The sequence below is a fragment of the Urtica dioica genome, chromosome 8 (assembly GCF_054948205.1).
Source record: "Urtica dioica subsp. dioica isolate 48M chromosome 8, U.dioica_male_clone48M_v1_H2, whole genome shotgun sequence".
NCBI lineage: Eukaryota > Viridiplantae > Streptophyta > Magnoliopsida > Rosales > Urticaceae > Urtica > Urtica dioica.
Window position 1 is genome coordinate 21,910,627 of NC_142763.1, and position 25,803 is coordinate 21,936,429.

At 38.3% G+C, this 25,803-nt stretch overlaps 3 protein-coding genes and 1 pseudogene across 8 annotated transcripts; 2 read left to right on the forward strand and 2 right to left on the reverse strand.

Annotated features, from left to right (window-relative positions):
• Positions 1–7,033: 7,033 nt before the first annotated feature.
• Positions 7,034–12,849, forward strand: LOC149388564 (serine/threonine-protein kinase Nek2-like). 5 transcript variants are annotated; one of them, XM_089623236.1, is made up of 15 exons: positions 7,034–7,258; positions 7,896–8,023; positions 8,113–8,179; positions 8,507–8,572; positions 8,833–8,879; positions 8,965–9,010; positions 9,104–9,184; positions 9,315–9,357; positions 9,486–9,535; positions 9,624–9,705; positions 9,805–9,887; positions 10,548–10,621; positions 10,773–10,824; positions 10,974–11,441; positions 11,870–12,849. In XM_089623236.1, exons 2-15 carry the CDS (start codon positions 7,938–7,940, stop codon positions 12,413–12,415), a joined length of 1,791 nt encoding a protein of 596 aa, XP_089479362.1. In that variant the 5' UTR covers positions 7,034–7,258; positions 7,896–7,937; the 3' UTR covers positions 12,416–12,849. The 5 variants fall into 5 exon arrangements, with proteins under 5 accessions (XP_089479362.1, XP_089479364.1, XP_089479366.1 ...); XM_089623238.1 differs by having other exon boundaries at positions 7,034–7,186; XM_089623240.1 differs by having other exon boundaries at positions 7,036–7,258; positions 9,838–9,887.
• A 3,477-nt stretch (positions 12,850–16,326) lies between these two features.
• Positions 16,327–18,488, forward strand: LOC149388565 (nucleolar GTP-binding protein 1 pseudogene; annotated as a pseudogene). Its single transcript, XR_016300749.1, has 2 exons — positions 16,327–18,348; positions 18,429–18,488. The product of XR_016300749.1 is annotated as a nucleolar GTP-binding protein 1 pseudogene (transcript).
• A 1,213-nt stretch (positions 18,489–19,701) lies between these two features.
• On the reverse strand, positions 19,702–20,854 carry LOC149388566 (MDIS1-interacting receptor like kinase 2-like). The gene is made up of 2 exons (XM_089623316.1): positions 20,405–20,854; positions 19,702–20,297 (listed from the first exon to the last, which is right to left on the reverse strand). The coding sequence occupies exons 1-2, from the start codon at positions 20,709–20,711 to the stop codon at positions 19,942–19,944; spliced, it is 663 nt and encodes a 220-aa protein (XP_089479442.1). The 5' UTR covers positions 20,712–20,854; the 3' UTR covers positions 19,702–19,941.
• Positions 20,851–25,559, reverse strand: LOC149388567 (uncharacterized). The gene is made up of 6 exons (XM_089622462.1): positions 25,535–25,559; positions 23,157–23,723; positions 22,527–23,052; positions 22,042–22,251; positions 21,537–21,952; positions 20,851–21,431 (listed from the first exon to the last, which is right to left on the reverse strand). The coding sequence occupies exons 1-6, from the start codon at positions 25,557–25,559 to the stop codon at positions 20,851–20,853; spliced, it is 2,325 nt and encodes a 774-aa protein (XP_089478588.1).
• Between the last annotated feature and the right edge of the window lie 244 nt (positions 25,560–25,803).

Below are 25,803 nucleotides of genomic sequence, written 5' to 3' on the forward strand. Positions count from 1 at the left end.
GATATATTCGCAATCTTAGGGTCAAAGGACTATTGACCTCAGTATGATTGTTAGAAGAATCTATGATGTCTGGTTATGAGGCATTGAGAGTTGGAGACTCTATAGTTCTTCTAGGTATCTTCCGAAGGTACTGAATTGACCAGTGCACTTCTAGAGACAATATAAGAACAAACCATTTAACCTCTTATGTCTCGAAGTCACTATGTATGAATTGCATCATGCTTACCTTAATCCTGAAATGAGACATGCCATTTCACACCTTAGTATTCTCATTTGAGAAAGTCAAATTTCGGACTCACTATGTGATTCCGAACAAGGCCTATTGGTGAGGTACTAAGTTGTGAGTCTGTCATGAGTAACTTTGTGAAGTTCTCATAGATATGGAATTCATGTACAAGATTGCTGAAATGCAATGTATGTCACCTCATGCTTTGTTCCTTGGAGTGTGAATAAATGAACTGGCCAGTGTCCATATTGAGTCCTGACTCTTTTGGATGAAACAATGTGACTTGTTAGCTCCTCGTCAATACATTGTTTCTAACTTATTCACAAGCGACAAAGGAGTTGAGGAAATAACAGCTAGAAGGGTAAAATGGTAATTTAGTAAATCCCGACTAGCTGATGACATTCATGAAGGGTAGCATAGATAATATTCAGTGGATCCGCTCATCATAATTAGGTCGAATTCTTGAGTAGAAAATAAATTCATTTGAACCGAGAGATTTTCAGTGTCAGCTCTTTAGTGGAGTCAGTTGGCATTAAGCTAAACTTGGAAAAGGTTTGTGAACTTTTGAGTCCAAGTGTTTAGCTCAAGCTTTGTTCATTTGGGTCCATGAGGTCACTGTCACGAATCACATCGATAGGAATAGTTAAACTGGAAGCTAAGTCAAAACAAGAACGAAAATTGTCGAAAGGGTATTTTTGTCTTTTGAGACATATGGATGAAATGGATGTCAATAAATTTTGACAAGTTCATTTGATGACTTAATGTCACTCGGCCATAATATGATTAATTGGGCCTTGTGAATTAATTTCATTTCATAAGAATTTTATTGAAAATTCTAAATGGGCTTTTTCTTATGTTGTCATGAACAAGTGAAGAAAATTCTAGAAGCCTTTTCTAGAAGCCATAGGCGCCCAACACTACCCAAAGAGAAAGGGAAATTATTTTGTGCATAAATGTATTTAGATACTTGCCAAAAGAAAAAGAGGAAACAAATTTGCATATTAGATGCACAAGGGAATCGGCCAAGAGAGTAATAGGCAAGCCAAGGAACAAAAAAGGAAACAAATCCTAGCCTTCTAGAAGGCTGCCTTGGGCGCCCAAAAGGAATGAGAAATAAGGGTTATTTTGCTCATGAATATGTGATATTCTATAGAAGAGGAAACTACCTTATTGAAGGTGAGACCTCTCCTATAAATAGGAGCCTCATTCCACACTTTTCATTCATGCAAAGTTTTAGAGATTGAGAGCTTCTCTCTCTAGACTTGGCCGCCCCTTCCTCTCTCTCTCTCTAGTTTATATTTTCGATTTTTCTTGTCTTGGCACCTAGGTCCTCACTCGACCTAGTGTTTAGCTCTGCGACTTCGAGACTCGTTCTTAAGTCGTAGTGTTTAAAAGTGCCCACTCACTGATTCCTTCTTTTCGAGTGATTTAGTGATAGAAACTTTCGTGGTTGCTCGAGGTGCCGAGGAAAGAAAGAGAGACGTGCTGCGAGGGGAGACGAGCGTTGCAACTTTCCAAAAGCTTCTACAAGGTTCAAGCTTCAAGAAAGGTTAGTAACTTTAATAGCTCATATTGGTTTTTATTTACATGTACATGCTCTTGTCTAGGTTAGTAAAAACTAGTTTTACTTAAAAAGAAAATTTTTAAAATTCCGCCGCTTAACGAAGCGTTAAACTTTTTCTTAAACCCTAGATCGATTCCAACACAGATAGCCCGATCTTTCTTGTTGTTCGGTTTCTTCTGATCATTTATTGCCATTGCAACATAGCTCATCTGATCTTGAGTTGTGAGATTGTTGGAGCTGACAGATCTTTGCCTTTCATCTTGACAGACCATAGAAAACACTTTGTTGATGGGAGGCAAAGGATCTAGGAGAAGAATTTGACCTCTGACCGTGTTGAATGAGTCATTGAGTCCCATCAAGAACTTCATGACGTACTCATTCTGAATGAAGTTGAGTAATTCTTTAGATCCTCCACAAGAACACGTGCATGGTGGCTTGTAAACATTCAATTCCTCCCAAAGAATCTTCTATTTCGTGTAATACACGCCAACAGGTTTCTGGTCTTGAACAAGATTCATGATCTCCAGTCGCAGTTCAAAGATCCTTGGTCCATTGCTCTGCTCGTATCTCTCCTGTAGATCTTCCCAAATTTCTTTCGCCGAGTCGCCATAGACCACGCTAGATGCGATCTCTTTGGTGCAGCAATTCAGGATCCAGGTGATAACGATGTTATTGTTTCTTCTCCAGGAATTGAGAAGAATTGGATTGGATTCATCTGGTTTCACAATGGAACCATCGATGAATCCGAGCTTGTTCTTGATCGAGAGCGCCATTCTCATTGATCTACGCCATGAGTGATAGTTCTCCCCATTCATCGGTTGATTCACCAGGACCATTCCCGGCGAATCTGTATGATGCAGAAAATACGGATTAATTGCTTCATCCACTGAAGTTTTTCTTGAGTTGATTTCCATCGCAGATCTCTCTCCAATTCCGGTTTCTTCAGTAGCCATCAGAGAAGAAAGAAAGAGATATCGGAGAAGAGATTCAGATCTTCGATGATGAACATATCAATCTTTGAGTAGCGGAGAGTCGCTCTGATACCATGTGAGAGATTGAGGAAAGACTTCGATCATCGAGAGAAAGGAAATCGAAAGAGAAAAAATGAAAACTGTATTTCTTAATTTGAATTTGGGGAAAGTACACGCTATATAACAACACCATTAGAGGAGCTGTTAAAAGACTAAAACAGCCTCACTAACAATATGTTAAGTGAGGGTAAAAAGGTAAAAACCTAAACTAATCAAAACACATAAACAACGCTGAAGAATAGCGTGGAATGTAAAAAACCCAGAAACCGTCTAAATACAAACTGAAACCTCCAATAGTGCACGACATAATAATCGAAAGCAAAGTATATTATAAACTTTGAATTCCAAAGCGTTAGCTCACAATTAATTAAATTCGAGGAACTAAGCTCAAATTTTAGCTTAGGAAATTCGTTGAGCAGTTGGAGTGCACCTTCCACTTTAATCACTCGCACAGAGCTCGTTCAAACTGGGACTTCGTTGTCTAGGTCGCCGGAGAAAGTGAGCACCACAGACTTGGAAGAGTCAACTTCGCGAAGGCCTTCGATAAAAGAGACGATCATTGGCGAGCTCGCGAAGCTTCTCAGGGCTCCGACGATGAAGACGAGAGAGGGGCCTCGAAATCGGACTCGACGAACATGTTCGTATCAAATTCCCTAGTGAACAAATTTAGGGTTGGAATTGAATTTAAAATTCAAATCGATTTTTTGGCCTTTGAGAACTCCCATGGAAATTCTGGTTTGAATCAACAAAAAAAAAATATTAATGAAGAATGCAAAAAAAACCTCACGAATCTCGCCGCCGAAAAAAACACTCACGCACTCCATGTTCTTCTATCTCGAGGAATACAAGGCAGTCATTAAATTATTGAATTTTGGTCCAAAATTATTGAATAATCCCTTATTATTATCCCCTTCTAAAATAATATGGTACTATTATTATCATTAAAAGAAATTAAATCCAAATATTTACCCAATTTAATTTAGAGAAATATAAACAATTAAGCCACTTCAAACATACCAATTTTATTTTAGTCAATTTTTCTATTTTTTTTAACAAATAGCCTTTTTGGCTGACATGACAAGTGAGATAATATATTTTGTACCTAATATATCCTTTGAGTAATCTGATTTAATTTCAAATTTAAAACAAAAACTCAATTAATTTCTTATATCTTGGGATCTCTCTAACTGATTAAAAAAATCAATCACTTTATTTTCTCTCCTCTCTCTCTCTCTCTCAAAGCTTGACACGAATCTCTTCTCCACACATTTCAGTGAAATACAACCGAGTTCTGAATCGACGGCCACCGTTCATGGCCGAATATTACATCAGAGGAAATGACCTCCACCGTCACGAAGTTCCACGGCATTCAGCGGCGGCCATGGGGCAGTGGGCGGCAGAGATCCGAGACCCAACCCAACGAGTGAGGGTATGACTCAGTACTTACGACACAGCCGAAGAGGCGGTGATTCGCCTCAAAGGATCCAAGGTCGTGACCAATTCCAGGTCCGGTTGTCATTGCAAGATCTGAGCCTGGTTTGAATGTAATCTATTCGTTTTTCATTTTTTTGTTTATTTTTTCGCTAGTCCAGATTTGTTAATTAACAATAATTAACATATATGTAATTAAATGATTTTCAAGTTAATTTTATGTTATTGTTCATTTTGGGGTTCATCAATGTTAATAGCTATTAGTAATTTACTATTTTTTTCTGAATGATATGTTCTCGCGCAATTAATATTTGTTAATTATTGTTAATTGACAATTGTTCATCTTCTTTGGTATATTTTTCTGGTCTATGGACGGTTAATTATCTTAAATTATTGGTAATACGTGCATGTTCATCTTCTTCAAGAATTCTTTTCATATGCATTTTTCCTGTCATTGGTTGATTTGTTATCTTATATAAGTGGGTAATCATTATTAACATTTATTATTATTATTACTATTATTATTTCAAGTAATATTTTTTTGTGTGTAAATGGGCGGGAATATTGTTAAGAATAATTTTGTTTTTTTTTTGTCAAGTAATAAACGGTTGGTGACTAATTAACAAAAATGATCTAACAATGGCTATTTTACAATTCTAGGTTTCAAAATGGCTAGTTATCTATCGTGCCTTTAATTTAAGACTAGTATTTATTTAAAAATAAAAAAAATTAACACTATTATCTCATGTGGTAATAATTGATTCTTCCACACTTAATTTTTAATATTAAGCTTAGTTTTCAATTGTGAGGTGTAACATTAAACTTGGTTTCTCAAGTTTTGCAACGCGGATAAAAAAAAACTAAAAGCAAATTGACAATTAAATCATAGTGATATATCCATTTCCCAATAATTATAATCTTATTCCCAAAGAAATTTCAGAAAATTATGGGATATTCTACATAATACGTTTTATTTTCGCGAAATAGTCTCTTTCTTCCATCGCATTGGAACAATGATGTAAAAGAATAAGGTATTTTCGAAACATGAATGAGGCTAATTCAAATCATTAAAGTAAGATTCGATAAAAAAAAAAAATGATTAAAGTAAGGGCGTAGTAGAAAATGCAAAAAGAACATAAGATACACTCGGAATAGAATTGAGAAATAAGATGTTGTAATAACTATTTTGAAGATGAGATAGCATAATTTCGACAACCCAAATGTAAAAGCCGTTTTGGGCCCACATTCGATTCTGTTTGCACTTAGCCCAATGCATTCAATAAACAAAGAAAAGCATATTTCTTTTACAATTTAGGTCCTGGTTAAAGGGATCATTATTTTAAGTAAAAGAGTACACTATAGTGGAATTTAGAGTTGGAATATTTACTCAACAGGGAATGTTCCCTATAATACAATTATAAAACGGTTGGAATTGAGAAATAGTATGTTTACATGCAGGTATATATAATGTGATAGCTTTAAATAAAGATCCTTACTTTACTATATAGACATGAATCATATGATTGATCTACCGACAAAATTTAATAAAATCACAAAAATCGTGAAACTAAAGCTGATAAATTTGGAGAGAAAATTATAAAGGATAAGAAATGTTAAATAATATTCATAATTTGATTAGTAAATAAGGAAAAGGTAAGGCGTCTAAATCACCCAACAGATCCTGGATTTCCATTGCCCACCAAATCCGCTCTAAGGATTATGCTGATGCAGTTGTACCACACGAATATGATGTTTGATTTCGCAATTTAGGTCACATATATGGGTTGGCTCTCATTAACAAGAAACAGTGTGAATTTGGACTTTTCTAGACCCACACGAACGAATTAGTCTTCCCAAATTAAAATAGAGTATAAACGAGAGTACAAATAATTCAAAATAATTAAATAAAGAAAAAATGGCATCAATTAGCCCATTCAAACTATAGATTTTGCAAAATAGCCATAGTTTTATTAGGTTAGGCAAAATAGCCACCTCTAATAGGAAGAAAAAAAAAGATAATCCACAGAACGAGGAAGAACGCCGGCACCGCCGCCAGATTTTTCCAAGAGCTCTTCTCTGCAACTTCGGACTCATCACTCCGAATAAGAACGCCGGCACCGCCGCCGGAGGCAAAGTCCGACGAACCTTTCCAGGGAGGAAGCCCTCCTCGTCGTCGTAGCTTGACGGAGAGTCCCGAATCTCCGTCGATCTCCTCGCCTTCGCCGCTGTGACGGAGAGTCCGACGGGAGGTAAGATCGACGGAGCGATCGGGAACATCGCGAGCGTCGAGGACGCAAGAATCGCGTCGCCGAAGAATGAGATGTTTCGGTTCTGCTTCAGATCTTCGATTCCAGATTGTCATTAAATTTAATCCTGCCTCGATTAATTTTAATATAGCCCTCATAAACTTACATTATGTCTTTATAGTTCGTTGAGATTAAATTTAATCCAACCTAGATTAATCTTACTTTGACTAGTTTGCTTATAGTTGACAAACTATGATTATTTTGCAAAAGCTTAAGTTTTATTTGACTATATAACCGCTTGACGCCTTGAATAAAATACCCAAACCAAACTTTACCCCCCACCCCACAAAAAAAAACAAAGATAAAAGAACAAAGAGAGGAAAACTCGGACGGTGTAAGAAAACGACAATGTGCACGATCGAGAGCGTAGTTTCGGAACTGTACGGGTTGTCGTAGAGAAGCTGCGCCTTAAATTTTCTTTTCCCCGTGCACTTCACTCTCTTTCACTCGCTTTCAGGAATCTTTTTGAATAAATCTCTCTCTCTCTCTCTCTCTCTCTCTCTCTCTCATCAGCAAATTTGAACTTGAAATCTTTCTCCCTCTCAGCTTGCTTTCATTTTAATTCTCCGTCTCTAATAAATAAAGAGAATTAAAAAACTATTAAAGCAAAAGAAGAATAGGTGAAAAGGTATATCTCGATTTCTCTAATGGAAAAATGGTAGCGGAGACGGAGTGATTTTTTGGCATCTCGACTATTACGGTACTCTTTTCAATATATATTTTTCTTTTGTCTGAGAATTCCTTCTCGGTGGTTTTTGTTTCATTTGGACTATAGCTTTACGACTTTCTATTTTTGGTTTCATTCATCTCTGTTCGTTTTTTTTTTAATACATAAATTTATTGAGTACTTATGAAATCAACTTTCTTTTCGTTGTTTGGAAGAAAATTCAGTAAGTTTAGGTCCTACAATAGAACACGGTGGGTTCATTTTCTCGAGGTTTGGTACGAACCAAATCAATTTGTATTGATTCTGACATTTAATGAACCGCTTTTGTGAATAGCCCTAGTGGACGTCGTGGGGTCAAGAAGAATCAAGAAAAAGAAAATGTCTTCTTGTGGCTAAAAAAAAAAAAAATTGTAGACGTGCGGAGTTAGAAATTGCGATTCTTCTCTTTGCCATATGTGGTTCTGATGCTTTGTTCAAAAGAAGCGTGAGTCTTTCGCTTTTAGCGGATTTGAAGTTTGAACTAAGACTCAAGGCATGTAGATTCGAATATAGCCCTGAATAGTTTATAGCTTTCTCTTACTGGGAAAGAGTTGACAGTGTACTTGAAAATGTTCTTACTTCCATTTGCACTTTGTAACGTTTTTTTTTTCCTTATAAAAAATATTTGCAGGTAAATACGATATAACAAACAACGATACTGAGAGTTAAAGCGATGGAGCAGTATGAGATTTTGGAGCAGATTGGGAAAGGTTCATTTGGTTCTGCTCTGCTTGTGAGGCATAGGCATGAAAATAAGAAGTGAGCGAACTTTACTGAACAAGGAGATGATGCGTTGTGTTTGAATTCCACGTGTTTCAATAAATTGATCATCCCTTTATCTTGTGTAGGTATGTTCTGAAGAAGATTCGTCTAGCTCGACAAACAGACAGAACCCGTCGATCTGCTCACCAGGAGGTAATTATATTTTATTTTGCTTTCTTATATTCATATCTTGTTTTAAGACCTCGACGAAAAAGAAAGAGTATGTGGTACCTTAGTTTATGACAAGATGTATATTATCATCTTGCTTGTTTGAAAAACCCTGGGTATTTTGCATGTTCATAGTCATACTGTAGTTATTTAGGTTTATTTAGCATCTTTAAGAATTGGCCCTTTAAGTAGGTGTGTGCTAATCAATAGCTGGTGAGCTTCTTAATATATATATATTCAATGGTTGGTAAAACTTAATGTTCCTCATTTATTAACCCCATTCTAAATTGATTTCTTTCATTATGGTTGCAGATGGAGCTGATTTCCAAAGTGCGAAATCCATTTATTGTTGAATACAAAGATTCCTGGGTAGAAAGGGTAATAATCATGGTCTATTTTCTCTTGTTTGTAATACTCACCCTAGCCACTAGCACAAACACTTGCAATAAATATGATAAAAGAAAATAGTTAAAATTTTTGTATATTTTTTTTTCTTTCCAAAATTTTATGTTTATCTGTTAATTCGCTTTTTTGCTGAATAAATTTAGTTGGGACAATGGCTATAGCATTAGAGAATTATATATGTATATTTGAATGGTCTTTTTGATTGAGTCAATTATTGCACCTTCATTTTGCAGAATTGCTTCGTATGCATTATTATAGGATATTGTGAAGGGGGAGATATGTAAGTTATTTTCCTTTTTAAATCAGTTGTACTTGATCGTATAAATAAATTGAAGTTATGCTTCCTGTAATTTGTTCTTGTTCAGGGCTGAGACAATAAAAAGAGCCAATGGTGTCCAATTTCCCGAAGAGGTAGTCGTTTTGTTTCCATTTTGAGCTTTACGTATAAATATCTTTCCACTGTGTAACTCTAACCGTGTTCCACATGGATTTCAACTTGCGCAGAAACTTTGTATGTGGCTTGTTCAGCTCCTGATGGCTCTGGATTATTTGCATGCAAACCACATCCTTCACCGTGATGTCAAGGTCAGTGAGTAAATCATCAGATAGATTTTAGTTTGACTGTATTTGTCAAATTTCATTTTTTTAAAAATTTGTTTTTTTGTTTTTATAATTATTATTTATAATTATTTTAATTCTTTTCTTTGTGTTTCAGTGTTCAAATATATTTTTGACCAAAGATCGAGATATACGCTTGGGTAAGTATTTATTCGGTTGCCTTTCCAGTCAAATTCCAGTTACACCCACGTAATTCTAGGCATGGTTAACACGTGCCTAAATCTAATTATATACCCTTTTCTAAACTGTGATAACGTGCTCAATTCAGGCGATTTTGGTCTTGCCAAAAAGTTGATTTCTGATGATCTCGCGTCCTCTGTGAGTATTCATGCTCTCCTAAGTGTAACTTTATGTTTTTTTTTTCCTTCCCATATGGTTTGTCATTCTCATATTGCTTCAAATATAGGTTGTGGGGACTCCAAGTTACATGTGCCCTGAACTTCTTGCAGACATACCTTATGGTTCTAAATCAGATATTTGGTCCTTAGGTGAGTTATTTTCCTTTATTCTTTACTGTTTCTTATAACATTATTATAGGCGTATTATCACAGCGTTTATTCAATTTTTAAATACATTATTTCTTTTAGCTTACAGTATCGTCAATCTAACTTGCTCATCAGGGTGTTGTATATATGAAATGGCAGCTCACAAGTCTGCTTTTAAAGCATTTGTAAGTTGTTGATTTTCTTTGCTGTATCTCCTAAATCAAATCAGTCTCTCATTTGTTTCACTAATTTAATTCAATTATATGCAGTCAATTCAAAGGTGACTTTAAATTGAAATTTTCTTTATAACTTGAATTGAGAATTCAGATGTAATACTGAGTTCATCTCAATTTAATTCTGTCTATATGTGAAAAAAAGATCAATTTTTTTCCAAACACTTATTCGATTCAAATTTTCAAACCTAAAATATGATTATGTAAATAATGCTATTAGATCAATAAAACAATTTAAACCCCATATTGAAGTTTATAATTTGAATTCTCAGCTCGAAAACCAAATAGGGTGTTTCTTTACTTTACATTCGAAGTAATGATAATTTTCCAAGGAAGAAGGCTAAACCATGTCAAGCTTTTAATATGAAGTGCGTACATTTAATTTTACAGTGGTCACGTGAATAAATATGATCGAATTCAATGAAATCAAACATTAAACGGATTCTTTCATCTAACCTTATTTACGTTATACAGCAGTTACTCTAATTCCGGGAGATGCTTCCATTTGCAGGCGATAGTGTTGTCCATGATTCATGCTGCTGTTTATAATTTTGGCTTCACTTCTGTCTTGTTTGTAATTTTGACTGACATCTCTCTATATCGTTCTTGCAGGATATGCAGTCTCTGATTAACAAAATAAATAAATCCATAGTGGCTCCACTACCAACTATGTACTCTGTTGCATTGTGAGTAAAATACTTCATACAATCTTTCAACCTCTTAACTTTTAGATAAACCAGTGGGAAAAAATGACGATCAAAATAACTGCGTTTGACATGTAATTCATTATGCCTGATTATTGACCCTCTTGGGATATTTTATGGTTATTGTTTACAGTCGAAGTCTAGTCAAAAGCATGCTGCGGAAGAATCCAGAAGTACGACCAAGTGTAAGCCCTTTTTTCGCTCACTGCCTCTATTTACCTGTTCTTCATTTCCCGAAGTAAATGAAGTCAGGAAAAGTGATGCTTCTCAGATCTAAATCGGAAGTTAATGTAAATGGTTGGTCTAAATGAAAAAAACTTATCCCGATTTTCAGGCGGCCGAGTTGCTTGGTCATCAACATCTTCAACCCTACATCCTAAAGATTCACACGAAGTTAAATTCCCCTAGAAGAAATACATATCCTGTTGCATGGTCGGAATCGGATTATATTAAGAAGACAAGATTTATGGAGCCAGAAGTTTTTTCGGTACACAACTTTAAGGAGAAACGGCGATCTCTTTGCAACGACAGGACCTTGAATCCCAGTATATCAGAAACTGAACAGGATTCCCCGTGTTCGTCGACCAAAGCAGCGCAGAGATTCCAAAGTGATTTTGATCATGATTTTGCCGAATTATCCGTCGGGAGTGGTCATGATAAATATGATGTCAAGAAGTCGGTGACAACAATTCTCCCAAACTTAACCAAGACTCCAAGATTGACGACCACAAAAAACTCGAATACGCCTAGGAGGCAGATAACAACGACTAAGATTCCTCACGATTGCTCAAAACGTGATTCGGTACGTTCATACGTTACAAGTAAAGAATAAATTGTCTATCTACCTCTTGATTTGTGGTTGTGGTCACTTTGCCCCTATACTATAAAATCGTCCAAAATGGCCACTAAGATATGAAGTGTACAAAGTTAGTCCTTTTGTTATCTTTAACTTAAAAAAAATGACCAGACTTATTTCACAATTCAATGAATTTAAGACATTTTACTCTACAGCATTTCAAACCCAATTCCTAAATTCAAAACCTGGCTATTAAATTTTTTAGCCTTGGCTAAAGTTATATGATGCTTAGCGAAAATCTTAACAAAAAGACTAAACTGGTACGATTTACACCTTACAGGAACCATTTTGTATGGTTTTTATAAAATCAAACAAATTCAAGATTTACTAACATAATATCTATGCATTCAAGAATAATTGTCTTTTTTTGGCAGCTTCCAATGTGTCACGCCCCAGCGAGAAACTGTGCCCTGCAAAGTCGGAGAACATCCCTTCCTTTATACAGTGGTGTCCTTCGAACTGACGAGTCTCCAGATGTGTCTGTGAATGCCCCGAGAATGGACAAGATCGCCGAATTCCCTCTGACCTCGTCTGAGGACCCTTTTTACTCCATCCGCAAGCCTTCGGACATCACCGATCGCTCCATCACCAAGGACCGCTGCACTGTTCAGGTCGTCGAGAGGGTGTTTTCGAGTCGGAGCGTCTCTGACCGAAGCCTGGGAAGCGAGTCCTCCGACCACAACAACAACAAAGCCAAGTCTCTGTCATCTTCGGAGTCGCAGCACCGGCGGTTCGACACGTCGTCGTACCAGCAGAGAGCGGAGGCTCTGGAAGGGCTGTTGGAGTTCAGTGCTCGGCTGTTGCAGCAACAACGGTTCGACGAGCTCGGAGTTCTTTTGAAGCCCTTTGGGCCCGAGAAGGTCTCTCCCAGGGAAACTGCGATTTGGTTGGCCAAGAGTTTTAAGGAGACCACCACTTGAAAATACGGGACGAGTTCGAACTGAGTTGTCTTGTGGTTCAGCCCTGTTGTACATTTGTGTTAGTTACCATTCTGCCCAATGGGTAGTGCGAGTCTTCAACCTCTGAAGCCTCCATTTAGGATTTTAGCTGAGACAGTCTGTTGTACTGATCCTAGATTTTTCTCAAGCTTTGCGGTTTAGTGTTTTCAGATCCGAGATTTTCATTGATATAGTTATGGTGGAAGAGAGTGTTTGTTAGAAACAGTGCCCACTTCTGAGTACTTGACCAGTTCCAAGTACATTTCTATCTAATTCATGTCTTTTCACCTCTGTCCTCTATCTAATCCGCGTTTGTTAAAACAAAGAGAGGACGATCTTTGTTTTAATTTCTGAATGAACAGATCATTGTAAACTGTGACAGTCAAAGTTCTATTCACTTGGCTAAACATCGTGTTTTATGAATGATATACTCAACATAGGTGACATGAAGATTCAAGAGGTGTCTACAGAAGACAATCCTGCAGACATGATGACTAAAATGTTCCAACTGTTAAGTTTAACCACTGCTTGGAATTAGTCCAGATTTCAAAGGTGTGAGGCCTTTTTGAGCCTAAAGACACAGTTAAAAACACTGTTGTTGAGGTTGATCTCATTTAAGAAGACTTTGTGAGGCATAGACAACGCAGCAAAACAAAGCAATCCAGCGATTTTGGAAATTATTGTTTTCGACCTGTGGATTGTATCCAATGGTTGCTTGTGAACGAAGCAATTTGCTAACAGTGTGCTTTGAGTTATAAATATCCGTTGTTGGGAGGTTTAAATGAGTGACACAACACTCAAAGAGAAAAACAAACAAAAGAACAAGGGAAATACTTGAGCGAATCGTTATTTGATCATTCGGGAAGTGAGGCTTTGTGAGCGTCTGTACTCGAAGATCTACTCTATTGTTAGAGGAAACGACCAGAACTCGGTGAGATAAGACTTGACATAGGCCTTGATTTGCTGAACCAGGATTAAAACTTCCTGTTCTTTTCTTTTCTTCCTATCTTACTCTTTTGTTTGTCTGTTACTTGCAACTCAAGAAACTAAGTTCTTGATTGCGGATCTGCTGATATGGTTCAACACCACTAATAAACATTTGATCCATAAAAAAAATTGCCTCCCATTGCAAACAAGAACAGAGTCAAGAACACATATCAACAATAGACATTCTGTTCTCTCCATTCAGTATTTAGCTGGGACATTCTGTTCTGATCTTAGATTTTTTTTCAAAACTTGCGGTTTAGTGTTTTCGGATCCTAGAGTTTTCGTTGATAAAGTTTACGGTGGACGAGCGTGTTCGTTAGAAACATTGGTCGAATGCTCACTTGTGAGTACTTGACCAGTTCCAAGTACATTTTCCATCTAATTGATTTCGTTTCACTTCTGTCCGGTGATAATTCTGAAATGTGAGGAAAAAAGAGAATCATCTTTGTTTTCAATTTCTGAATGGACAAGATGCAACTTACATGATTGGGAATGTATACACCTACATGGCGGAATTGAGATAAATCAAATCTTAGAATAAATGTTGAAGAGGTAAATGAAAATTAGAAAATCTAAAAGATAACTTTTGAGAAACCTTGAAAAATAGTTGAAAATCCAAAGAGGGAAAATGCAAGGTTATAGGTCACTCAATTTCTTCGTTTCATAATTATTGGTACGATTTCAAAACTGTAACAAAATTACAAGTTTCATGCCCCAAACAAATAATCGAAAAATAAACATTAAGGACAGAAATAGGATGAATTGAGACATTAATTATTTTGTAAATATGTAATTATCTTGAATATATGAACTATTTCTTTATTTTCCGATCACCTGGAAAGTACAAAAGAAACGTCTTGTTCTTCGGGAGGCTCATGTAGTTTGTTACGTCAACTCCAAAAGGAAAAGTTGTATTAGCTAACTAAGAGAAAAAGCCCGTCTATAATGAATATTATACTCACTTGCAGCTCACAAAATTTCATACGCGATTCCTATATTGGCAATGAAAGAAATTAAAATATATCACAAAGAGATTGATTCCGATTACATCTTAGAAAATATATTGAAGTAATTTGCTAGAAGCTTCCGGCGCCGCCATGGCTCTGCATGCAGTTGTTGCTTTCCTCAGCCGTCTCAGACCCGTCCGATTCTCCGCCTGCAAGTACTCTCTCTCTCTCTCTCTCTCTCTCTCTCACACACACACACACACACACACACCCACAGCTTATCTCTTTCTTCAAGAGTTTCCACTTCGCTTAGCCGCTCTTGAGGTGATTCAATTTTAAAATCTATAAACTGAGGATATTATTGATTTAATTATCCAATATAAAGGTTAAAGATATCAAATCAGTTGAACGATAGGTTCTAACCCTAACCCTAACAATGAGATGTAATAGCATAAATCATGTCTTACCCATCAAGTAAGAGTCTTTCGGAAAAATGACGAAAATTAACGAACATTGTTTAGTATATATTCAACATAACCAAGCCGTATTAAGAATTTAAGATAACAAAAGCTTACAATTTTGTAAGTACTATTCTAAAAGTACCCCTTAGTAAAACTATTTCGACTGAATGTACACAGCGTATTATCTTAATTAGCAAACTTCTTACATTATTTTAGTGAAAAATGGAAGGAATATAAATGCAAAGTACAAACATGAATTATGAAACACTCATCTACTTTTTTTTAGCAATATGTAAATACTATTTTGATAAAGAAACTTCTGACTGAGAACTTACCTCTCACACACATTAAAGAAACAAGGATTTTTATCTGGTGGCAGCGACAATATTGGACTACTGTGTCCGATGATACTCCTCAGCGGTGGAGAGAGGGAAGCTTGAGAGGCTCTATTGCTCGATAGTCGCTGCGATACGGAGTGTATGGTTGGCCGTGACTCCGGAGCAGTTCTGGTGCAAGATATCGCTAATTAAGCTCGCAGTTAAAACTGCACTCGCTGATAAGCTTCCCGTTGGAGGTTCCAACCTTGGGTCCAACACGTTCTTTAATAGCAGTTCTGTACTGTCTGAAGAAACTGGAGGTATATATTAACAATGGATAATAAAAGGTCCCAGAGTTAAATAAAGAAATTTTGAGTTCGAACGAATAAATTATCGACTATGAATTTTGATTAATTTTCGAGATTATCTCGTACGAGAAAAATAAATCCTGAATGACCTTAAAAGTATTTCTGGAATGAATACATTCTTGATGCTATCCCGTTTTTATTTATTTAAATAAATGTTAACCCGTTTTTAATCTCTTGAGTTTAATGGAAAGTTTAGGGGATAAGAGTAAAACTTAGAAGCAAAGGATCAGTTTGCAAAAAAGAAAAAAGAAATAAAAGGATTATCTGATGTAGAAATTAAGAGAGGCCAAATATGGATATTCAATGTATTTAGGGCTAGGTTTAGGGTTTACCGTTATATACAAAAAAAAAAAAAAACGCCGTGCTTCAGCAGAGAGAGAGAGAGAGAGAGAGAGAAAGAAAGAAGGTGAATCCCATGCTCAGACAATTCAAGGTAGCTTTTCTAGTTCTTTTCTTTCTTGCACAAACCCAATTTTGAGGGTTTATTGCTTGATTTTCGATCTAGGAACGTGGGCTTTGTTCGATCGAATCCAATTTCGAAAATCAGGGTTAGGTTTTGGAATTCTTAATGATTTGGAAATCTGGAATTTGCTCTAGGTATTTCGGGTTTCGTTTTTGATTCATAGAATGGATTTGATGGTTGAGTTGCTTATTTAGTTATGTCGATGATGATGCATATACTCCGTTTGATTCGGATTTCTGTTCTGAAAGGTTATATAGCAGTGGTATGAGGTTTGATGACTACTTTCATGACTTTTTTCACTGTGAAATTTGCTGCGTTAATTTATCATTTCTGTGCCAGTCTTAGGTCCGTAACGATGGTACAATACAACTTCAAGAAGATCACCATTGTCCCAAATGGCAAGGACTTCATCGACATCACACTCTCTCGGACCCAACGCCAGACTCCGACAGTGATCCACAAGGGAGACTCGATAACCCGAATCCGAACATTTCACATGCGCAAAGTCAAGTTCACGCAGACCAACTATCAGGACAAGCTCTCGACCATCATCGACGAGTTTCTGAGGCTCGACGATATCCATCCTTTCTACGGTGATCTCCTCCACGTCCTCTACAACAAGGACCACTACAAGCTCGCCCTCGGCCAAATCAACACCGCCCGAAACCTCATCAGCAAGATCGCCAACGACTACGTTAGGCTCTTGAAGTACGGAGACTCGCCGTACCGGTGCAAGTGCCTGAAAGTCGCTGCCTTGGGTCGTATGTGTACCGTGATCAAGAGGATCGGCCGGAGCTTGGCTTACTTGGAGCAGATTCGGCAGCACATGGCTAGGCTTCCTTCCATCGATCCGAATACTCGGACGGTCCTGATCTGTGGGTACCCGAATGTCGGGAAAAGCTCGTTCATGAATAAGATTACCAGGGCTGATGTTGATGTTCAGCCTTATGCCTTCACGACCAAGTCTCTGTTTGTGGGTCACACGGACTACAAGTGTCTGAGGTACCAGGTGATCGATACTCCGGGGATTCTGGACCGTCCGTTCGAGGATCGCAATGTCATCGAGATGTGCAGTATCACCGCCTTGGCGCATCTGAGAGCTGCGGTGTTGTTCTTCTTGGACATCTCGGGGTCCTGTGGCTACACCATCGCTCAGCAGGCCGCGCTTTTCCACAGCGTCAAGTCGCTGTTCATGAACAAGCCGTTGGTGATAGTTTGCAACAAGACCGATCTTCAGCCGTTGGAGACTCTGTCGGAGGAAGACGAGAAGCTGGTGATGGAGATGAAATCGGAGGCCGCGAAGACCGTTCTCGGGGGATCGGAGGAGGAGCAAGCGCTTGTGACGATGAGTACTCTGACGAACGAAGGCGTGATTTCGGTGAAGAACACGGCTTGCGAGAGGCTTCTGAACCAGAGGGTCGAGGTCAAGATGAAGTCGAAGAAGCTCAACGACTGTCTGAACAGGTTTCACGTCGCGATGCCCAAGCCCCGCGACCAGAAGGAGCGGCCTGTTTGCATTCCACAGGCGGTTCTCAACGCCAGAGCTGCCACAGAGAAGAAGAAGACTGAGAGGGATTTGGAGGAAGAGAACGGCGGTGCCGGCGTGTACTCTGCGAGCTTGAAGAAGCATTACTTATTGGCCAACGACGAATGGAAAGAGGACGCGATGCCAGAGATTCTCGACGGCCACAACGTGTACGATTTCATCGACCCCGATATCCTTCAGAGGCTCGAAGAGCTCGAGAGAGAAGAGAGCGCCGACCCCGAACCCGAAGACTTCGAGACCGACGGAGAAGAATTGAACCCGGAAGAGAAGAAGTTGGTGGCCACGATCCGGGAGGTGAAAAAAATGCTCGTCTTAGAGCACAGGATCAAGAAGAGCACGGCCGAGAGCAGGCCGACCGTGCCCAGGAAATTCGACAAGGACAAGAAGTTCACGTTGGAGAGGATGGGAAGGAAGTTGTCGGATATTGGGCTCAACCCGAGCCTGGCCATCGACCGGGCCCGGAGCAAGTCCAGAGGCAGGAAGAGGGAGAGATCGCCGGAGAAGAAGAGAGGCGATTCCATGGATGTGGACATGGACAGCACACCGAGCAAGAAGCTCCGTACGAGGTCGAGATCGTTGGCTATGGCGAGGTCGAGATCGAGGTCGAGGCCGCCCACTGAGGCCGTCCCCGGAGACGGATTCAAGGACTCAGCTATGAAAGTCAAGGCTCGGAATCCCGCGAAGAAGTCAATCAAGAAGAGGAATAAAGAGGCTCGGCGTGGAGAGGCTGATCGTGTTATTCCCACTCTCAGGCCGAAGCACTTGTATTCCGGGAAACGGTCCGCTGGAAAAACTGACAGGCGTTAAGAGATGTGTCTCTCTAGTGGTATAATACCTATAATTATCTTATCTCTACTGTTTTACCTGAAATAGGATGAAAGGTTTTTTTTTTTTTTTTTCGTGCAGGGTGTTTTGGATGTTCTTTTGGAGGGTGGAGACCAGTGCTGTTAATGTTTTTTGATGAAAGATTTTTATTTTTTATTTTGACTGTGTTGCAACGCAGGTTTGAGAGTAATATCTGTTTAAATTTTGTTTTGAAGCTTTTACTAATCTATGCTTGCAATACTTTTCACACATGCATAATCCAATATCAAGAAAGCTTTTGGAATGTTTCTAAACGAATTGTATCTGTGTCCTAGGTTCTAACCCTACCAATGAAATGTAATAGTGCTAAATCATGTTCTGCCGGAACGAATAAAATTAACGAATATTGTTATAGTATATATCCAAACCCTTTTGGAAGTACTTTTCTAGAAGTACCCTAATGTACACAGCGTATTATCTTTAGTAAAAAATGGAAGGAGTATAAATGCGAAGTACAATCCAGAATTATGAAATATAGTGTTGTATTTGCAATGTGGTTGGAGAAGATTTTGCTCTATATTTGAAATGATGTTCCGTGTAATAGCTCCTCCAACCTTGGGTCCAACACATTCTTTAGTCTATAGAAACTAGAGATGATAAATACTCGAGAAGCTCCCCTGGGTGTTTTCCCATCATGATCTCCACCGCCACAACTCTGAAACTGTACACGTCACACTTCTCAGTGACTCGCATCGTGAAAGCAAGCTCTAGCACAAGAAATAGCGGTCCAGTTGGAGGAAACCGGGTTCATTGTCCTGGCAGTTCCAAAGTCGGACAGTCACGGTGGACAATCGGCAGAGAACAGTTGTGGTGTAAATAGTCGATGTGCAATAATGGTAGTTATTACATAATTATCGTATATCGTCTCGATTGATGGAATTAATATTAGTGTTAGTTACTTGAATTAATTTAAGCAATTAATCCGAGGAACGTGAGCAGAAAAAACAGCCGGGATAAATAAGTTATTTTGGCTTTGTAAATAAAATTTCGTTGCTATTTTCTTAAAATTTACTAAAAGTGACTATGAAAAAAATTGTGTTTTTACTTTTTTTATTGTGACGGGTAATATATAGGTGAAAAAACTACATGGCACGAGTACGACTATATGGCTTATTGTGTTTTTACTTTTTATATTGTGACGGAAAATGACTAAAATTAACTAATAATATTGTCAAGTATATATCCAAAATGAACCAAACCGTAATAAAATAGCAAAAACTTACAATTTCACTAGTACTATTCTGAAAGTACCCCTGAATTTCGAAACCAAATTGCAAATAGACAGAAGAGTAAAACTCAAGTTGTTTGTGTTCGACTGAATATACTCAACGTATTATCTTAAAACTACTTTTACATTATTGTAGTGAAAAATGGAAGGAATGTAAGTGTAAAGTACAAACCAGAGTTATGAAACACATCTACTTTTTCTTAGCACTCTGTAAATATTATTTTGATAAAGAAAAGCTTCTGACTGAGAACATATCTCGCACACACTAAAGAAACAAATATTTTTATTTGGTGGCAGCAACAAGATTGGAGTTCTGTATCCGATCATTCAAGCGAGGCTCATGAGCTGCTTGATTGTAATACTCGTCAGCGGTGGAGAAATGGAAGCTTGAGCGGCCCTATTGATCGATAGCCGCTGCGACACGGAGTGCATGGTTGGTCGTGACTCTGGAGAAGTTCTGGTGCAAGATATTGCTAAGCTCGCAGTCAACACCACACTCGCTGATAGGCTTCCCGTTGGAGGCTCCAACCTCGGGTCCAACAAATTCTTTAATTGCAATTCTGTATTGGATGATAAATGCTCAATAAATTCCCCTGGGTGTTTTCCCATCAAGATCTCCAATGCCACCACTCCGAAACTGTACACGTCACATTTCTCAGTGACTCGCATCGTGAAAGCAAGCTCTAGCACAATAAATACATAGCAATAATGGTGAGCTTTCAGAGGCCAAATATACAAGAAAGCGAGATTGAAGTGAGGTGATATCAGAGATTGTTTTTTTGTTACATACCTGGTGCAATGTAGCCGTACGAACCAGCAATGGCAGTACAGTTGGATGAACTTGGGTTCAATAGCCTGGCAGTTCCAAAGTCAGACAGTCTCGGAACCAAATCAGATCCTAACAAGATGTTGTTGAGAGACACGTCGCGGTGGACGATCGGTGGAGAACAGTCGTGGTGTAAATAGGCGATCGCGTGAGCCAGGCCTTGCACGATACCCACTCTCGCGTCCCTTTCGATGTCCTTGGCTCTGTCTGAACCGACGTGCAATAAGTTTCCGAGGCTGCCTCGGTTTGCATACTCGTAGACCAAGTACATTGAGCCCTTTCTCGAGCAGAAGCCGTACAGCTTGATGATGTTCCGGTGCCGGACTTGGGTCAGAGCTTTTATCTCGTTGTGAAAGCTTCTGAGGCTCGTATCTGCAATGTCTTCACCGGAGTCCGATACATGAAGCCGCTTAACTGCGAGAGCTAGACCTGAAGGTAAGACCGCCTGTAGACGGTCCCGAACCCTCCTTTCCCAATAAAATACTTTTCGTCGAAGTCTTCGGTGGCCTCAATGATCTCTCCAAACTTGAATTTTCCTTTTTGGGCTCTCGGTTCTTGTCCAGAACATTGAATTTGTGATACAGCATGACTGCTACGGCAATGCAAGTTGCTGCTGCTACAAAGCTACTGACAAGTGAAAGAGAAATCACGACGAACTTCTTATCCTTCTTGGAAGTTCGTTTGCATTTGATAAGTCCTGTAATGTTTCCGCACAATCCTGCGTTTTCAACAAAGGCACTCATTGACGCATTACTGAAAACACCTCCAATCGGGAGCACACCAGCCAACTTGTTGTGAGAAAAGTCAAAGGAACTCAGACTAATCATGCTTGAGAATGATGGCGGAATTCTCCCAGAGAGAGAATTACGCGAGACATTGAGGGTTTCCAATCTTATAAGCCTGAATAAACTCGAGGGGATTTCGCCAGATAGGAAATTGCTGCTGAGATCCAACATGTATTGCAACGACAGCAAGTTTCCAAGCTCGAAAGGTATTTCTCCCCGCAATGTATTGTGGCTGAGGTTCAAGCTAAATAATCTTTCACATTTACCAAGCCACTTGGGAATTTTTCCTCTCAAAGTGTTAGCCGAGAGATCAAGATATTCTAGCCCGGTCAAATGGGACAGGCTGTGAGGTATTTTCCCTGACAGACTATTGCCGCTAAGCCCAAGCTTGAACAACTGTTTTAGATTCCCAAGCTCAGATGGAATTTCGCCGCTCAAGTTGTTGGAGTCGAGGCTCAAAAGGTGCAATTTAGTCAACTTCCCGAGCTCAGGTGGGATCTGACCTGAAATCCTGTTCCCCTCCAATTGCAGATTGGTAAGATTTCTACAGTCTCCCCAAGCTGTTGGCAATTTTCCAACCAAATCATTGTGACTGAGACCCACAAATTCCAGAAATGGGAAAACGCACAACGCAGTTTTTAGAGTATTGTTGTCAAAATGGGTCCCTTCCAGTCTCACTCTTCCGAACTCTGAACAATTTCGCATACTGTCCTGCGGTGGCTTTCCACTGATGTCACTTCCATTAAAAGGGAGTGCACTGCAAATTTCACTTGGCAATTCTCCGTGGAAGTTGTTGGAAAGGATAAAGCGGTTAACCTTGTACTATTCCTTCCGAAATCCCTCGGGACCATCCCCGATAAATTATTAGAAAACACAAAGAAACCCGTTAATTGGCCGAGGCTAGAAATGGTGTCTGGTAACTCACCAGACAATTGATTTGTGTTAACATCAAAGATAGCCAGGGATTTCATGTTCCCAATATCGGGAGGGATTGTTCCAATGAGTTTATTTTGAAACAGTTGCAAACTGGTGATATTTCGGAGACTCCATAGCGTTTTAGGTATTGGACCAGACAAGTGGTTTTCTGAGAGGTCCAACAACAAAAGACTAGCCAGGTTCCCTATTTCTTGAGGTATTGAGCCCGATATATTATTTTGGAATAAAGACAGGTACATGAGACTCCTCAGATTTCCTATTTGAGGAGGGATTGTACCAGAGAATTTGTTCCTAAATATAGTGAGAGTGGTGAGATACACTAGATTTCCGCGGGCGGGATTGCTCCATCTAGGCGGTTGTTGAACAATTGCAGATCGATGAGATTTGTGAGACTCCATAGTGTTTTCGGAATCGGGCCCGAGAGTGAGTTCTCGGAGAGGTCCAACTGCGCTAACTCCTTTAAGTTTCCGATCCCAATGGGAATTTGGCCAGTCAGGCTGTTTTGGTACAGAAAAAGGAGGGTGAGATTCGTCAAAACCCCAATTTCATTTGGAATTTGCCCGTTGAAGCTATTGTTTTGAAGCTGCAACGCGATGAGTCCAGTCCAATTGGAGACTAGAATTGGATGAATGGGACCAGAGAGGGAATTACTCGATAGACCCAAATAAGCAATATTCTTCAGATTCGAAAGTGACAAAGGAAGTTCACCACCGAGCTGTTTATCCCCGAGGCCCAAGAGGGTGAGTTTCGAGCACAGCCCAAGCTCGGGAGGGATCGAAGAGGTTAAGAAATTTCCGTGCAGATCAAGTGTAGAAAGGCTCCTGAGTTTTCCTATAGAAGCTGGAATTTTACCATTGAATGAGTTTTGATAAAGCTCAACTACCTCAAGACCTGATACTGAGCCGATTTCAGGTGGAATTCGACCGCTAAAGGGTTGATTGGCATACGACGGTGTTTGAGTTTGGAAAGCTTTGAAATGTTTGATGACAATGGACCCTCGAATTTGTTATTGGTGAGGTTAAGAAACTCAAGATTGATCAGATTCGTGAACATGGATTCCGGTATCGGACCAATGAATGAGTTCTGGGACAGGTCGAGGTACCTCAAGTTCAGGCACTTTGGTATGAAATCTGGGAACGATGAATTAAAGTTATTCAAATAGAGATCAAGGTAAGTCAAGGATTTCATGCCTGAAAAGCGAGACCACTCGGAATCTTCAAAGTAGTTTGATCCAAGATCAAGCGATTTGAGGTTGGAGAGATTCCCGATCGCCGCTGGAATTTTCCCGCTAATTTCGTTGTCATTGACGCTGAATGAAGTGATGTTGACGAAGTGCGAGAACTCAAAATTGTCGAGTGTTCCTTCCAGATTCAGTCCAGAGAGGTTGATTTGGGTCACTTCTCCGGTGGAATTGTTGCAGATAATGGAAGTCCAATTGCAGAGACTGTTTGTACGGTTGAGAGACCATGAGCTCAAAGAAGAGGTTGGATGGGACAGGCTGTTCTTCCATTTCACCAGAGCCTCTGCTTGAGTTCTTTGTGAGGCAAGTGGTGTGGTTTTATCTGGAAGCAAAGTAAGCACAAGTACAAAAAAGCCAACAAGAACACAATTTTTTTTTAAGTGTTTTCATGGCTTTTCATGCAAGCTTTGCTCATGAAATGCAAGCGTTAAACCCCACGGAAGCGGCTCGATTTATTATTATTATTTATGTTTATTTGTGCAACCCCATTTTACCATTAAACCCTTTAATATTTCCATGTTCTTGCTTTTGACTTCTAATGGTTCAGTCAATATTAGTCTTCTGCTCTTTTCCTCCAACATGACACAATCCAACCGTTGAGGTTTAGTTATGAATTTAGTACCACGAAATTAAAGGTTCACAAATCACCGCTACTCAGCTAAGTCAAAGTCAACAAGTTTTTTATTTTATTTTTATTTTTTTGTAAATATCAACAAATCAACGGCATCCTTACCAGTGAACCACAAATATTAATAAGGTTGAAACTATATTCAACAAAAGAACAATTATGTACACAGTTTGTTTGACAGAGTCTTTTATGCTAGTTTAAAATTGTATTCACATCCATTTGGTCAGAGCATTTGCTTGTGTCCTTTCTGAGGCTAGTGTGGTCTTCACTGGAAGCCAAGTAAGTAGAACAATGCAAAGGCCAAGAGAAGCATAATTTTTTTATTATTGGTTTTCATGGCAATCATGCAAGCTTTGCTCATGCACTGCTAATACCTCGGAAGTGGCTCACTTTATAATTTTTCCCATCAAACCATCCGTTATATAATACAAGTTATATTGCATAGCTTCTATTGTATTAGTCTTCTGAACTTATGTTGGCATTGGAAGGGAAAGTATTTATTGAGACAGCCAGCTGAAAATACAATTTTTCCTCCAACATGACACAATCCAACCGTTAAGCTTTAGCAATGAATTCAACGTACTGTACTACAACATAGACATTATGGGCACGTTTAGGGTTTAGGGTAATAGATATGAATGTAAAGAAAACGTAATTCAATTGTTGGTTTATTCTAAGGATTTATATACCATTATTGATTAGATATTAATAATTTGATTTATTGAGGTATTGATTATAGACGAAGATACCGACCTAAATTTTATAGATATTTGAAATACCGCTACCAATAAACCGATCATAATTTTTTTGGAATAGCAATTACGGACAAATATGTATAATTAAAATTGATATATAAACTAAAATAAAAATTTCAAAATTAATATTAATAAAAAGATGATATAAAAACATAATTTTTTTTTTTTTGTATAAATATGTAAATATATATATATTTTTACAGTTAAATGATTTTTTTTTTTTTTTTTTTTTTTAACTTTTTCGTATCTTTTTATGTAGTGTGAGACCCCTCTCTTTTTCAATCACGGTCTAGTATTAATATAAACGTTATCTTTTATTTATTTGAAGATGTGTCTACGATATAGTACATTGTTTATCTTTTATTTATTTGAAGATGTGTCTAGGATATATAGTACATTGTTTTATAAACGATAAATTATTGAGTGATATTCACTCCACCATATACGTACCTAATTAGTTTCCTAATAATCTGCTATCAGTTTGTATATCACGCTAATTTGTTAGTAGCGTTTATTATGTTTCCTATTATTTTGTGTAATCTGTTGTACATATATGCCTATATATATTCAAGGCTGAATCAATAATAAATATAGCAATCAATTCCATATTCGTGTGTTACTTATTTTACATGGTATCAGAGCGATATATCAGTCTCTTCTTTCCCTTTTTCTGCTGCATATCTCTGCGCATATGCTTTATTATCAGAGTTGATTCTTCACGGTCATTCATATAAATGCATATCTCATTACTTTTATTATCAGTAATTGCATTCATTATTACTCATATTCTCATATCAGTATCACACGTTCATATCATATCAGCGAAATTTGTCTTTAATATAGTCAAATATTTTATGCATTTATAGTCAATTAAGTGCTATTCATGATATCATCTTCATATCAGTGCTATTCCTCGTATATTTTTTTTGTTACTCAAAATTTGTCTAAAAAATATATATTCTTATCAGTTCATCACACGTTTTTTTTTCTCTCACTCAGTCTAATATCTACGTCCTTTT